We start from the raw sequence: 16,795 nt of genomic DNA on the forward strand, positions 1-16,795 counted from the left end.
ATCAAAATGGCACAGAGGGGAGCAGACTATACCGTGCTGAGCATTGAAAAACTGGAGAAATTATCATTCACAGTGGCAGATAAACCAGATACTGAGTGGATCATACATGGTAAAATTACTCTGCCTGTTATGACTTTCCATTTTCAGTATTGCCTAAAAAATATACCAGCAGGCAAATATGAAAGGTTGGGTAAAGAATATATCAAGACATCCTGGGATTTACCTTACACATACAGATGTTGGAGTGGGGGACGTGAAGTGTTTCTTAGCAGTGAAAACTGTGAACACGCACTAAGTGGTTCTCTCCTTTGTCAGGGTATTAACTTACACGGGGCCTGTGACGGTTCCACTACAAACTTATCCTGCCACCTGCACGGTTCACCGGCAGCAGTGATTAATTCAATCTTTGGTCAACTTTCAAATGGGAGTTACATTATGTTGAATGATCACAGCTGCTGTGGGATGCTGCCAGGTATCCCATATCTAGTAACGGTTACATCCAGGGTCACTTGCTGTATGCAAGTCTTGTTTCCACAAATAGACATAGTCAGGGAGTCGCCTTTATGGCCTTCACTGAATATCTCTTCTATACGAATTGATACTCTAAGCAGAATGAAAACCATTCTTTTACAAAAAACTGTGCCTTTGACCTCTGCCAAAGAAACCTATGACCTCCAAGTCGCAAGGACTTCTGCGGTGATACATACCCTTTTGTATACAAACTGCCCTGTGCATTTCTCAGAAATGTTAGGTCGTATCTTAAACATGTTTGATATGAGCGGTATTGTACATGTATTTAAGAACGTGTGTGGAGGACTGTTAGCACCTTTTCAAGCAGTCCTCTGAATTTTTCCAAACTTCGTGCACTCAGTATTTGGCGGACTGCCGCTCCTTTTAGCACTCGTTGCAGGGATACTATTTTTGCTCCTATTGCTACGATATGGCAAGCCAATTCACCAGCGACACCCAGTTCACCATGGAAAGAAATCTATTGGAGATGAAGTGTCGTGAGCGCATCGTCCAACTTCTGGGTTTACCTCGTCTACAAGAATTAAACACCACTTGGTTTTTGTCATTCAGACCAATTTGGCAAGATTGCATCTTACCTGTTCTACGCAGCCTGCTATGCGGTGAAGAATGCGTGCTGGACATTTGTCTGACACTCCCATCAGTCATGCCTACGGCAATCGATACTTTGCTGGACCCGATAACGGCCCATGCTATGTGTTGTCCTCAGCGGCTACCAATCCTGAGGGCGGCATTCATTGAGATCTCACAGACGCAACATGCTACTGCTGAGGTACGAGAGGAAACACCAGGCGCGCAGGTTACATCCAATCTGGACATTGCTGATGCTTCCCATGCTGAAGGCGATAGTTCGCATCTATGTGCTGTTGATCTTCTACACGAGGTATTCCAACTCTCACCCACAATGGTAGACGACTTGTTGTCTACAGGATTAGAAAATGTTATGTTTTCTCCATCCCCACACACTGACTTTTGATTCAAGCACACAGTGTTCCGGAGATACTCTGAATTTGGTCTTCATTTTTTTTCAAACGTAATACTGACTTTTTCTAAGATTATATATATTTTTTTCTCTCTTCCCGTCCCAAAAATTTTATTTTTCATTTTTTGGCACAGTAATCTGCTTATAGTAGAACTATTCATAGAGAACAAACTTCTTTGATAACACTTCCAGGGACAGTATGCCACCTTGTCATGAATAACAATTTGACTTATGTAACCTGCTATGAAATGGTTTCGGCCCTTTTTTCTTCTGTATATACGAGCCATTTCATCACATGTATATATTTTGGTTCATTCATTTAGCATTCCAATGTGATCCTATGCTTAGAATGGAACATTGCCTTTAATATATACAACACTTTATGCATAGCAATGGTTTTGTATTTTTTTAGAACATATGTTTTACATATGTTTTTAGCTTATTTTAGCAAACCAATGCGATACTCTGTTTTAAGATATGTTTAGAACATTTAGGATTTAGTGGAGTGGGTTTTGTGTGCAGATTTAGATTCCGTATATAGGTTTCCCGATTTATGCCCTTATATAGGTACAATTCACATTGCCCTTATTTGGACATAGAAATCCGGCCCTTATTTAGACATTGTCCGTACGAACCAAATACAGGCATGGCCACCTACATCCGTCCATCCATGTCACAACGACTTCTTGGAAAACCAGACCCTTAAGCCTTTAGGAATTTCCCTCAGCTTGAATATTGATTTCTCCAAGAACTCATTAAGTATGCATGAACATCTATTCCTTAGGGGTTTATTCATGACGTTCCTCTGCCCGACTTTTATGTCAATACTGGCATTCCTAGACACCTTCAAGGTATAAATATACCAGCACTTGCCCTGGCAAATTGCGGTTCCCGGAGGATTCGATCCCCAACCCAGACTACGCGGTTCGCCACGGCAAGTTCGGAAGGAGATCGAGTTCCAGCCTGATGCACTGACCTGACGCTGCCATCCTCCTCGCAGAGAATCCAGCTCCAGTGCTCTCTGACTTCCCTTGCGGGGGTTAGACTATCGAGTCCAGAAAAGAGATTCCAAACTCTCTCATTCTCAGGTATAGAGCTGACTAGAACTTAGAGAAACTTTTGGCAACTCTTGGCTAAACTAAAATATAGCTAGCTATACTTTAGAAAGAGCACCTACTTCAAACCTCGCACTGCACTTAGGTTAGGTACACTGGGGTAGAACAATTTAGAAGCATCAGATGAGTATCACATTTTAGCATTATGTTATTTATGTATGTATTTTGATTAATATATGTCATAGCTCCAAACCATGCTATTGCAGTATTATTCTATCTTACTGCTAACCTCGTACATATTGTACTTCACAGTCTGTCTTACGATTGTAGCAATTCATATCTCTTGCATGAGAAATAAGACTGTTCAATGAACCCTTTTATTGAAACGCCCGTCTCTCTATTTCTGTGCAACTCTGTAGAAACTAAGCATGCACTATTGACTGAGTGAAACTGTTATCTATTGTTTCCACGATTCTGAGACTGTTCCTATTCTAAAGGTAAACAAAGTTGTTATGTTGTCAGAGACTAATCCCTTCTTGTATATTCGAGAAGTTTCTAGTTACCTCTGAGTTAGCTGGCACACACAAGTAATTAAGTTTAATAAACTCGATAGAGACATACTGACCTTAGTCCTATGTCAAATCTATAGTGTATATGATTCCAATGCGCAGAGCCTATCAGGGATATAGGAACTACACTACAGAAGAACGTCGACTCGAGTTGAATTAGGGGTGGAGTATTGTGTTCCAGCATGGGGATTGACAATAATTTCCTGGGCGGTTGAGGGTGCGCCGACCCTGCGTCAAGCTGAAGGCGTCCGGCGGCTTAAAAAATCAAGTGATCCTGGGACAGTGACTTGGGGGCAAGAGGTCCGGCGGGATCCTCATCCGGCTGGGTATTCCGACCCTTCAGCTTAACGCCGGGTCTGCGCACCCTCAACCCCAAGGCAATTATTGTCAATCCCCACGCTGGAACACAATACTCCACCCCTAATTCAACACGAACCGATGTTCTTCCAGCAACTGATCCGCTCGCCAAGGCACCCCGGACAGTGGTGTCTTAGATTCCTCACTTTGATCCTATCTCCCTTCCAGGATTCATGTATTCGTTTTCCTGGATCCACATCGAGCTCAGCACGAAAACTAACAGTAACCTAGTCCTGAAGATGACCTTAACTCATTAAATGTCAAAACGCCTTTGACCTTCCAGCGCAATCCTTGGCGCAAATCTATTGTTCACGAAATTGCCTATCCCTTGTAAAACAACTCTTGTTAAAATTAATCATGAACCAGAAAATGCCTTGTATATATTGCTAAGTGTGTTTGCTCTGCGCCGTTCCTCGCTGTGTCACTTGTGCCGCTCACCATATGTTCCAAGTGCACTCATGTGCACAAGTTCTTTCGGTTACGCCTACATTTATTGTAAACAGTGCTGATACTGTTCCCTTGCTTATACTTCTTTTTCTAAATACAGATTGCTCCTGGCATCTCCCACCAAACTCTTGAGTACTGTTTATTTCTTTGCAACTTGAATGTGCATGTTTTATTTAACAGTCCTCTAAACATTACCTGTTGAGACATTGTTTTTGACATCATAGGTACTTCTGGGCACGAGGCCTCGCCCCCTTCAAGACCCCACCCCTCCTCACAAGGTGACGCTGTTCTTAAAGTTCTCAGGAAATAAATATATAGGAAAAGCCTTCACTGTTTTACAGAAGTGAAACTGTCCCATAGTAAAATGGCCATCATCCCCCAGGGGACTCAGGTTCTCTTGTCCTGCTTTTGTTTCTTGCAGCGTGCAGCTTTTTGTACATGTGCTGAAGCATTCCACCAATAGCTGTGCAGTACAGCTGTACGTGATGCACTTGAGACAGCCAATGGTTATGGTGCTTGCTGTTGCCCCGCGGAAGTTAAACAACGTGTGTGGTTGCTGTTTTTTTCTTGCAGCGCCTGCACCGCCGTCTCCTCTGCGACATAGAACATGTTGGGAGCTCATATTGGCTCTTACCCGCCCGATCGTAGGCGTGTGGGAGAAGACACAAACAAGCTTGCCGAGGTGTGTACCGAGAGATGACGCAGAAGAGAGTGCTTGCGAATCTTTGAGAATAAGACATGCTGAGGAAATAGTCGGAGGAGGGCGGTAAACTTAAATGCTTGTCCTTGACAGGTTGCTCCTATGGGCAGACGGGGTAGGGGAGGGTCCTGCAAGACTATGTTTTTATAACCTCAATTGTAGGGAAAGCAAAATTACGCTGGAAGATATGTCGGGCATTTGCCAGAAACAACAGGGCTTGGGTTCACCGAGGCACTGGAAAGTGCTTGCAACAGGAAGCATGTGGGGTCAATATTAATAAGTGGGGCAACGAGACGAAGGACGCGCGCGAGGGTGTTAAAAACGTAGCGATTGGTCGGTTGGGGAGATGACTACACATTTATGCACTGATGGCTCAGAAAAACGTGCACGTAGAAACATCCAGGCCCAACCGAAAACAAAGAAGTATAACTACGAGTCCTAAAATTCAAGTTTTTTTTCCCGGGTAAAATGACGATTGGCTGAAAGTGGCTCGTTTTACATGGGGCTAGCTGGCAACTGTTATCACCAAACAGGAATGCATACCTGCCAACTTGGAAGAACAATCTCACCGTGTGAGGAGGGGACGGGGCCTCGTGCCGAAAGGTACCTATGAGCCACTTTTGTACCCCACACCGCCCCCAAGCCCCTTCCTCACAAAAACAAGCATTTAAAATGCAATAGGTCTTCGCCGTGTTTAAGTTAAAGCAATTCTGTTTGTAATTAGATGGCTTTTTAGCTTTGCTTGTATTAGTGTTTTTCAAACTTTCATGTACATAACATGCATATATGTATGCATGCATTTATATTTATATAGATATGCAGTTGTGTGTATATATATGTTTATATGTATGTGTATATATATATATTTATATATATATATACATATATTATATATTTGCATATGTGTGTGCGTAGAGAGTAGTAGAGAGTGAGTAGTAGAGAGTAGTGTAGAGATTAGGAGTGAGTAGTAGAGAGAGAGTAGTAGAGAGTGAGTAGGGTTTAGATATCAGCTCGGAACTGAAATTGGAGTATTAAGTGGAATGGTAGATAAAACTGCAATTGCTACAAATGTTTGAGCACTAGGGGCTCCCACCTATATCATTGGGTGATGACCTTAGAGCTGTTATGCTTCACTTTCTGGAAGGAGATGTTTTGGGGCCTTATACAAAGTCCACCTTAGAGATTCGTAGCGTAGGGCCAGGATTCCAAAGAGGGGACCAGGAAGGCAGAAGTTTGGGCACTGGAACTTTGAAAGTTGAACTAGGAGACCCATCCCAAGAGACAGAGCAATTGACAAGAGCAGCAGCAGCAAAAAACGACCTGAAATTCAAATGGTGTAAAGTGTCTACTTTTTCAGACCTGAATCAGCAAACTCAGGATAAAAGAGAGGAACAATGTAAGCTGTAACAAGACATTTGAACACAGAACTAGGAGGCTGCAGGTGGTAAAGAAGGGTAAGATGTTCTTCTGCACACTTTCCCAGCAAGTCGAGGCTTCTTGAATAGTGGAAAGTTTGAGCCCGGAGGAAGTGTTTGAGGCATTGGGCTATCTCAAGCTGAGGGTCAGTTAATACTGGGCTGAAGTTGTATGCTGTGTGAAAGTACATCCCATATGTGGCTGGGGGACTCTGTTGGGTTTTAAAGTTAAGTGGCAGTGTAGGAATATCGATACTGAGTCAAATTTCAAAAACTTTATTTCGACAATTAAGTCATAAAAAGTAGCAAACATCACCTATTTACATCAACATTAAAAACTGTGCCAATACTTATCATATTGCAAGTCATGAGTTACACTACTTATTCATTTACATTGAAACCTATACCTACAATCAGTTAAAAACATTTCATATTTAAATTTCAGTTTTCAATACTCAACGATATAGGCCCCTTAAGACAGCAGGATAACCTAATTAGACAAATTCTATTTACCCGAAGGTAAATGAATGGGTTAGCAAATGAATATAAAGGAGAATGACTATAATTAGATATCTATCTATCGGAAGCTTCTAAGAAGATTTGTCTGGACCGTATGATCCATGCCCACTTCATGAATTTAGCCATTGCAATTGCAATTATCGGGCTTGGGTCTGTACACAGGATTCTTAGTGCCACCTCGTGTTTTCTGGTGCCTAAGAGCCGGCAAACGGGTAATACCCATTTCTTGCGAGGGAGCACGTAAAGGGGGCAAAAGAACAAAAAATGACTCAAAGATTCAGTCAGATCGCTACAATTGGGGCATTTGTCCACATTTCCCTTGGTCCATTTAGAAGTGAATGTACAGATGGGAAGGGTGCCAATCCTGAATTGAAAATAGAGTTTGCGATCGACTGGTATTTCTATCAGACCCCAAAATGGTTCCTGTCTAGGATAGGCCTTGAATTCTAGGAATCTAGCTGTCAATTGCTATGTGCTTCCCTTGGAAGCTGATTCCATAGTGATCATTTCCCAGTACATTTTCTTCAGAATTTCTTTTGAGGGAAAGACCGCTTTTTGGGGATCGTGCCATAAATTGCTCAATCCTAATCTATAGAGCAATGATTTAGTAGACCTCAACCAATCAATTTTACATGAAGTGTCTCTCTCCATTATTTCTTTTAGACCCAAGGCATAGTGTTTGAGCTCCTCTGTTGACCAAACCCTACGCCAATACAACAAGGGTCTCAGGTTGGCTGTATCTTTTAGAGTTTTCAAGCCTAAGTCCCAAAAAAGAGGTAACAGAGGAGTGCTTTGGGGTACACCGACCACTTTTCGAATGAACTCACTCTCCATAGCATTCAAGCGTTTTGTATTGTTACCGTACCCCCATAGCTCTGAGCCATAGAGAGTTGAGCTGCGTATCTTCATCGAATAGATTTCCAGAAGTGGGCCTATAGGTTGTGTTTTCGAGGATTTAAATCTCTTTAGAAGAACGCCTGCCAGTTGCTGGAACTTCAGGATAGATAAATCCAGGTGGCTGTTCCAGAACATATTCTTCTGCAGCGTAACTCCTAGATAAGTGAACGCGTCGACCTGTTCCAAGGGCGTGCCATTCAGGCAGATAGTACCATTGAAGGGTTTGTAAGATCTACTCGGGTTTGGGCCTTTGAGAACCATAAACTTGGTCTTGGAAACATTTATTTCCAGACCACGCAACAAGCAAAACTCTTCGAAACGCCGGAGGGTAAGCTGCAGGCCTCTAGGGGTTTTAGAAATCAGCAAAGTGTCGTCCGCGAACATGAGGACTGGAATTCGGATGCCAGTCAAAGCCGGTGCGTCCGACGGGACCCGGGCGAGGAACTCAGCCACCCCGTTCACGAAGAGCGAGAACAGGGTTGGTGCCAAAACACAGCCCTGTCTGACTCCCCGCTCCACGGGGAAGCACTCCGTTACCTCCCCCTGCCTGCCCCATCGGACCCGGGCAAAATTGTCCTCATGCAAGCGAACGACCAATGCCAATAACTCCGGTGCCATCCCCAACCCCTCCAGTACCCTCCATAGCTTGCTGCGCGGGACCAGATCGAAGGCCGCACGCAGATCTACAAACACAGCATACATAACCCCTCTTTCCAAGACCACCGTCCTCCAGTAGAGTACAATAAACCTGAAAATCTGATCAATGGTACTGGTTTTTAGACGAAACCCAGCCTGTAAAGGGCTTAAAACATTACTAGCCTCCATCCAGGTCTGGATCCTGCCCAAAACCAGACGTCCCAAGATTTTTTGCATGGCATCGATCAGACTAATTGGTCTGTAATTGCAGGCCAATGATTTGTCCCCTTTCTTATATATCGGGACAATCTCTGCACCTTTCCGGGAGTATGGGATAACCATTCCCTGTGCTATGGCGTTAGCTAAGTGGGTGATATATAAGCACCATCTTTGTCTGTTGTGCAGGAATACATCAGCCGGAATACAGTCCATGCCCGGAGCACGCCCCTGTGTAACCAAATCGAGCGCAATGTCAACCTCCTTAGTACTGAACACGGGACCATTGTAAAACAATCTCGCCTTGGGACAAATGCTAACGTCCTCAACACCTTTAGAGTATTGTGGCTTAAAGTATTTGACCCAGGAGTCCTGAGGAACATGGTTATGAGGGCTGTCAATTACTTCGCCCTTCTTCCATTTGAAAATGTTCCAGAACTTTTTTTGGTTTTTGTCAGTGCATGCAGCTTTTAATTCTTGCCATTCAGACTCTTCCCATTCCTGTTTTTGCCTTCCATTGGGCCTTTCTATAGTTACTACGAGCTATTTTGATCTTACTTGATTCTTTTGTTTTTAAAGCAAGTCCCAAATTTCTGCGGGCTTGTTTACAGGAGGCATTATACCAGTCTTCCTGTTTGCTTTTCATAACTTGTTTACCAAAGGAAGGCCTACAAAAGCAGGATTTGAGTTTAGTAAAAAGGCTATCGTGAATATTCTCAAATTCAGCTAAAGGCTGGCTATTAGAACCCGCTGTCTCTATTAGTGTCAATGCCTCTTCAACATAAGACTCGATACTATTTATAAGATCAGGGTGCTTTACCCCATTATTCCATTTAAGATGACGTTCGTCATTTGTTAAAATGACATCTGGACATGTCAGCTCAGTAGCTCGGTCCCTCCTATCTCCTGGGCCAAAATTAAAAGTGGCAACTAGTGGATTATGATCACTTTCAATTCTTGTTTTAACTTCCATATCCACAAGGGTATGCCACATCTTCAGATGGACCAAGATATAGTCTATATTACTTGCCCTGATGCCATTATCGAACGTCTTGATGCATGTCCTGTCTGAAACGGTTCTTCCATTGGCCGCCCTCAATTGGTTGCCCAGGCAGAACCCTTTCAAATACAGGGCTGCCTCAGTCCATTTGCATGCTGTCTTTGTTTCAAGCTGTGGGACACCCCATCTTAGGTCCTCTTCCTCTGTTAATAGCATTTCCTGAGGGCCTAATGGCTCGAAGGTCGTATTAAAATCTCCGGCAATTAGTGGGAGAGCGTCATTGGAACTAGATTCCACGAGAGTGCTCAATGCTGACACGACCTCAGAGTTTTTCCCACCTGGTAAGCCCCTGGCATATACATTATATAGGTCAATCTTAAAGTTTGGTTGCCAGGTTAACCTAATGCCCAAAATATCTTCGTTCAGAGTTGAAATAGGTTGAATTTTGCACTCCAAACTTTGTTTAATCCAGATGACCAAACCTCCCACCGATCGGCCCTTTTGCCTTCTCCCCGCTGGGACAAAAAAATTCAAATTGCCCAGCATATAGACAGGCTCGTACGACCATGTCTCCTGGAAAAGGCAAATATCGTGCTTAGAGATGAAATCCGCCCAGACAGGAGACGATAGCTTAGATCCCACACCCGCCACATTCCAAGATAAGAACATAACATGCCCTGCTAGATTAGTTCCCTCCTCGGTGCTCCCAAGGTTTGCTACTGGGGAAAGAGCTATAACCGGCAAAGGACATGGTAGACCCCTATTACTTGGAATTTCTTTTTGATGCACAGCTTGCTGATCTTGTACCCTCACCCAAGGAGCGATGCTTGTGCATAGGGCGCATAGATCACACCATTGCCCACAGGTTTAAGCTGTTCTTGTTTCCTTAGACCCTCATCAATCTCTAGAAGTGCATAAGGCTCTTCTTGTTGATCCTCTGCCAATAGGTCGGAATGTGACGTTTCACAGTTGGAGTGTCCACTACCATCAAACAGTCAGTCACAATCCGCTAACCCAGATAGTACCTCAAATCTATTGATGGATCTAATATCCTCAAGAGTGCTACCCTTTGATAAATGACCTCCAAGTGTAATCCCACCAGGGGGCAGAGACAGGGGTGCGTAAAAGTGAGACAGTGGCATTGTGCTTATTAAAGATGAACAATCATTCTGTGACCAAGAGCAAATATATTCCACACAGCGTCTGTCTCTAAAATTAATAACAACGCAATCCCCTTTAGTTGATTTGAATCTCTTGCCCACCCAATTAACTCTTCTGGCAAATAGAATTTCAGCACACATGTGAGGCGGCAATGGTCGCTTAACATTTAACCAAAAAGTACATTTGTTTTTTAGGTCCCAATAAGACTCCCTTACTCCTTTTTCCAATGGTGGGACCCCTGTTAGGATCACCACGTAAGGGGCTGCTGCGGGGGGAAGATGTAAGTCAATTAGGCCAGACTCTGTCTGCGCTAAAGGTTCGGCATCTGGCGGCTGCTTGTGTTTTCTGGCCATATTTGTCTCTGTGCTAATGATGCCTGCTTGTGTAAGAGGAGACATATCTTTTGCCCCGCTTGTATCAGTTAATGCTATTTGGGGTTCCTGATGCGAAGAAAGGATATTTTCTGCTGCCCTAGGCGTTATTTTACTTGTGGTGATGTTGGTCTCAGTACAGGAGCCTGATATACTTTCACACACTTTTTGTAAACCATGGCCCTGTCTTCCTCCACGTGAATGGGCCGAGGCAAGTGATAGTTCCATGCATACGAGCCTACTTTCAATAGCACCCAGTCTTTCATAGATCGGCTCACAAAGTTTTTTAACAGTGCTTTCCAATTTACTCCAAAATGATGATACATCCATAGGTTCCGTAAGTGGTGGGCCCCCAGATAATGATTGATTAATCCTTGTCTCTGAGGTTTTTAAGCAGGGGGCTATATCCTTCCTTACATCAGTAACGGGGGCAAGACCCGGCCGTGCATTCTTGCTAGCGGCTAGCTTCTGATTTGTCCTACAATTTTTTTTTCGAAGTAGGAGTTACTGGTCGATGAGCAGAAGCCAATTTTGAGTTTGTAGCTGAACGGGTCTTGATACTTGATACAGATTTCGTCATGGTGCCCACATTATCAGTATTTGTAATATCTACCACTTCATCTGGTGTGCCATTCAAAGAAGGGGAGCAAATCATTATTTCACCACTTAGCTCCTCTACCAAAGGGGGTGTAGGGCTCGAGGACTCCAATCTAGCGGGTTGACAACAAGGTGGGGATCTTATGTTGGCCATATTTCCTAGGGAGGACCTCTTGTCGCATAGAATATCTAGAGATAATCTTTTTTCGGTTAATTCGATATCTTTAGCGAGTGCTGACTGTACACGCACCAGAAAATTGTCTAGGGTTCCCATTAATGCTCCCCCTGTTGATTGATGATTGGGGCCGTCCCTTTTGGCCATATCTGAAAATATGTGCTGGCAGTCACAGTCAACAAGATTCCCCCTTACGTGTAATCAACAAACTGCAACCTATCCTCTAATCAACAGCGAATACCTTTAGTATAATGATGTTAGAGAAGGGCCCCGTTCCGTTCTCAGCCGTTCTCGGACGGGCTCAGACAGGCCCGCCCTTGGCCCGGGCTTCGCCCCGCACGCGTCCCGCTAGCGCGGTTGTGAGCTGGGTTCAAATAGTAGGAGTAGGAGGAGCCGGGAAGAGTGTCCAGGTGCGCTGTGTTAACTTTGTGGCTACGCACCCTGGACCTCGCAGTCCCAGCAGGTAAAAATGGGCTCCAAGTAAAATAGAAAGGTTAGCGCTGGTTAAAAGGTCCCGTTGACTTCCACGATGCACAGAGAATAAAGCAGTTCAGGAACCAATGTCCGCGCCTGCGAGCGGCTCCCGCGAAGCGGGGGCCGCGAGGCGTTTTATCGCAAGGCAGTGGGAGGAGGGGCCGGGAAGAGTGTCCAGGTGCGCTGTGTTAACTTTGTGGCTACGCACCCTGGACCTCGCAGTCCCAGCAGGTAAAAACGGGCTCCAAGTAAAATAGAAAGGTTAGCGCTGGTTAAAAGGTCCCGTTGACTTCCACGATGCACAGAGAATAAAGCAGTTCAGGAACCAATGTCCGCGCCTGCGAGCGGCACCCCTGAGTCACTCCTTGTCCCCATTCTCTTCCTCTCTTTCTCTCCCGCCGCGTTTTCGGGGGGGCAGGTGTATTTGATGAATTATTTTTGGAGAGGTTTCGAATTTGAAGAGATATAATCTAATAGTAAGATAATACTCTCTGCCTTTTGAAACTGTAGTAAAGATTAATGTCTTAGCATTTCTATCAAAAATCTGCTTTAAAAAAATAGCGTAGTGATCGTAAGTCTTTTGTTGCATTTCTGGAGATGGTATAGGGGTATATATGATTGAGCAGCTCTTTGGTCCGGCAACACACTGTATGTTTCCTCGATTAGTTGAGGGAAAGCTGAATACGGGCTGTAGGTAATGAGCGAAGGAGAGGATTTTGTCTATAGCTGGGTTTCAAGGCAGGTTGCTTTTAATATGGATTCTGTGCTCTAGAGGTTTCCTGGGTGGTACACAAAGCAAGGTATGCATTGAGAGACTAGACTATAAACACTGGATAAGAATATCAGAGTCTGAACACCCGTGAAAATCTTAAGACATAGAAACAAGTAAATGGGTAGGGTTTTGCAACTTGTAACCTCCTCTTAACAGGGAGGTGTGATATTTTCATTGGAAAGTTTGATGTAAGTATTGTGTATATGTAGAAACTGATAGTAAGTGTTGCACATGTAATCAGGTGTGAGAGCCAGTGGCTTTAGGGTCCCTCGAGATAATAGCTTTGCATTCTGCCAGGCATGGCTAAGCACTGCATTTAACAGGAAGAACAAATTAGTAACGATATATTGTTGTTACCGTCCAAGTCCTACTTCAGTGGGAAAGTAGAGGGCAGTGTTATGTTATATGCTAGAGTAGCAGTTCGAATTAAATTAAAGTTTAGTGAGCATTGGTGTTTTCCTTCATGGTAATATTATTTAGAGTACAATCATTGAAATTACTTTATTTAGTCTACAGAACTAGCTTCCAATTAGTCGCTGTTCAAAGGATGCCCTTTCTGTATCACTTTCTAGAGATGGTTCTTAGTAATAAGTTGGTAATAGTTTCAAAATATCTCTACTGAATGGGATCACACAGAGCTCACTGAGTGGTCTAGAAGTTCACTACTTATATTTGTTATGACCAACTCCTATGAAGATGGGGAGACCCACCATTGGCGCTTTGAATAAGGAGGGTCTGAGTGCCTTAGTGAGTGGTACGCATGGTCAGTGAGTCAAGGCGTGGTGCAGTGTATCGGTAAGTAGTTCTTGAGAAAGCCCATGTATTGTAGACCATGGCAATAAACAGACGTCAGGCATGACTACTCTGGCACAAGGATGTTGTGTTGGTCCGCCAAGTCCTTGCCACAAAAGAGGATTCATTTGTAGAGACATCCAACAGTATTCTGATATTAACTTAAAGACACACCCACCTCTCCAAAATGCCGCAGCCAGCAATTCGGGAATATCCAAGTTTCCAGAGCTTTGAGCGTTGCCAGATGGCTTTCAACTTTTCTGATCCTGAAGTTGAGTTGAGCGGGAGAGTTTGGCATGTTGACGAAAGAGCTTCGCTGACATGCAGTCTTCATTTACTGCCTACATTCCAGGCCACTGCAATTATGCGATTTTGTGACCGCGGCGATTTTTACATAACTTTAGATATTCCGTATTTGTCACATAATCCATCATTTCTGCATAATATGCAGAAAAAATATGGTTCTAGCTCAAACGGTTCAAAAGTTAGTAAAAATGCAACGATACGTTTGCACAGTGTGAGGCACCTTCCAAAGTTGAGGGTTCACCTTTCTGTAACTTATTACTTTATTTGTCTGTTAAACTGTTATTAATGATGTACAACTAACGCCGAGACAGTGTTAAAAAGCTTCAAAATGAAAAAATAAATAAGTAATACTATCACAAAATGTGCCGCATAATGTGGCTTTTCTTGCCGCATAATTTGACCCTCCCCTGCCGCATAATTCCACTAGCATTGCCTCCTCCTGCTAGGTATGAACAGTGCACTCCTCACATATCCACTTCCAGAACCCGGAGCTGTGCCCCTGCTTTGCCCCAGGTTGCTGAGCCTGCCGCTACAACTCACTGTGCCTTCTCCCTTTATTCCAAGGAGACCCCTGTTGCTACTTCCGGGTTTCCTCACGTCGACATGAGGTGGGGAGAAAAAACTCTATAGTTTTTATGTCTCTATGGGGAATGATCACTCGAAATCGTGATCTGTTGTACTTCGAGACTTCTATATGGGTCTTTGATCTAAGACTGTATCTGGGTCAACAGGTTTGAAAATAACACTCAATTTCCATGTACAGTGCGGTAGGTGATAAAGGCCTTGAAACAGCCTAGGCGCATCCTTTATTTTCTACTTACCCCTTTCATATGGTGCGCGCTCGGCGCCAGACAGTACAGAAAGGGTACTGCAGCCTAGCGTTCAGAAACAGGTCGCAGTTACATGTTGAGTAGCAATGTTATGCCCACGGTCTGGGATTCTGGTGCAATGTTATCAATAAAAGCTATGGGCTCCGAAAAAAACATACTGCCCATGCTGCGGCACTTGTGATTCCGAAAACTGCACAGCAGGGTGCCTCCAAGGCAGGCTGTGTCACGGGTTGCTGCTTCTGACTAGGCTGCGTGCAAGTATTTTAAAGAGCGTTCGCTGATCTCTCAAAAGATAAGCGAACCGAGAGTCGATGACACCAGCCTTAATACACTGGTTAGTCTCGGCGTATCCAAAATGCATAAGCCTGAACACCAGGCGAAAACCTGCACACGTCTGCACCGGAAGAGTACGTTCGTGCATGTCTGTGCATTAAGCAGCATCTTCTCACGTTTCAGCATATTAAACATTTTAAAGATCATTCCGTCCGTGGGAATATGCCTCCCGCATCGCAGCCCGACTCAGATTTTCCATTGCAGTTTCCAAACAAGCTACGTAGTTAAGAATAAATAATAACATCAAGCTGCGTAGTGAACGCCGTACAGGAGACAGCATTTCCGTTGCTAGGACACAAAATGCAAAATGGCGTCGGGCTGTCAACAGTCCCTATGGACACGCGCATGCTGTCTGCTATGGACAAATGGCAAGAGCAGCCATGTTTGTCCATGCAGTCGCGTGCACGAAAGCCCTCGCCAGAATTGATTACAAAAGGTACTCGCAATTGCGAGAGCAGCGCATGAGCTGCTTTTGCCAGGCGAGACCTAGAAAGCTTGCTGAGGCTGGTGCCGATGTCCTGGAGTATTTTCACACCCCTTAATGAATGTTGGCAGTTCAAAACCTCGGAAAACGAGCTAGAAAATCACTATTTACAATCGTTTTCGGCTAGTTTTCCTGCTACCGTATGATATCGGCTCCCCACCGTGTGATGGGATCCGATATCGTGTGTCACACAGTGGTATGGCGTCGCTTCGTGTGAGTTGGCAGATATGGGGATGGACCGCAACAGTTAACAAGCAGGATGTAGTAGAGGAAACAGAAGATTTATAGAGAAGGGGGTACTCGACAACTCTGGGACAACTGGGTATAGCTGATTGTGTGGGCGCTAGTAACAGCTGCAAGTGGCATTGGCATTGAACGGAAGGGCACTCACTACTGTGTCGCTTAGACGACGAGAAGATGCACAGCACTTGGAATTATTTGTAAAAGCAACATTGCGCTCTCATTTCTTTTTTTGTGCTTAGTCCTTACGTTTGAGGTCACCCCCACCTCCCAGACAGGGCATTTATGTGATTTTTAATTTAAGTTTTTTTTTTTATCTCAATCTCATTTCATTGTACTCGTGTACCCGTTTATGAAGTGTCATCTAAAACTACGCTTAATAGTGTATGCAAATATCGCAGTCTAGTTTTCATGTAATTCAAATTCAACTAGAATTTTAGTCTTAATTATGTTATAAAACTTAGCACCTCAAACATTTTCCAGAACACGCTGTGGCTTTGATTTAAATAATAGAACTTGCATTATATCCCTAAGGTGTCTTATTACTGTACCGCTTACTGTGCTGATTAGCATCTGATTTTCATATAATGCTTCCAATTGTAAGTAAATGTATGATTCTTACGAAAATGTTCCCCACACTATATTCTTCACAGCTATACAGTAATTAATGTTCATTTTGTGAGCCATAAACTGCTCTGTACTTTTAAATAGTAATGTGTTATAACACCTTCAAAATCGTGCTTCCTCCAGAAATATGCTCCCTTCTAATCCGCTGTACCTCACCCACATCAACCTACTGTGCCCCATCTACATCCACTTTTTTCGCAGGTTCCCACCTAGTCACACGCTAGATTTAGTGCCATATACTGCATTTTTTTGAACGATGTTTCGTCATTATTTCATAACCGTCTGAGTTTGCAAAAAAGAGTTTGCATTTAA

General features: G+C 43.8%; 1 protein-coding gene across 2 annotated transcripts in view; it reads left to right on the top strand.

The window, feature by feature from the left end:
- Nucleotides 1–4,464: 4,464 nt before the first annotated feature.
- The window catches only part of EFCAB11 (EF-hand calcium binding domain 11), a 644,575-nt gene continuing 632,244 nt past the window's right edge, over nt 4,465–16,795 (top strand). Inside the window, exon 1 of one of the 2 annotated variants that reach the window (XM_085628048.1) lies at nt 4,465–4,620. In XM_085628048.1, the coding sequence (XP_085484174.1) occupies nt 4,546–4,620 (75 nt within the window). In that variant the 5' untranslated portion in view covers nt 4,465–4,545. The remainder of the gene's footprint in view (nt 4,621–16,795) is intronic. The other variant, XM_085628049.1, reaches the window with a different exon arrangement.

The sequence above is a fragment of the Triturus cristatus genome, chromosome 9 (assembly GCF_964204655.1).
Source record: "Triturus cristatus chromosome 9, aTriCri1.1, whole genome shotgun sequence".
Classification (NCBI taxonomy): Eukaryota; Metazoa; Chordata; class Amphibia; order Caudata; family Salamandridae; genus Triturus; species Triturus cristatus.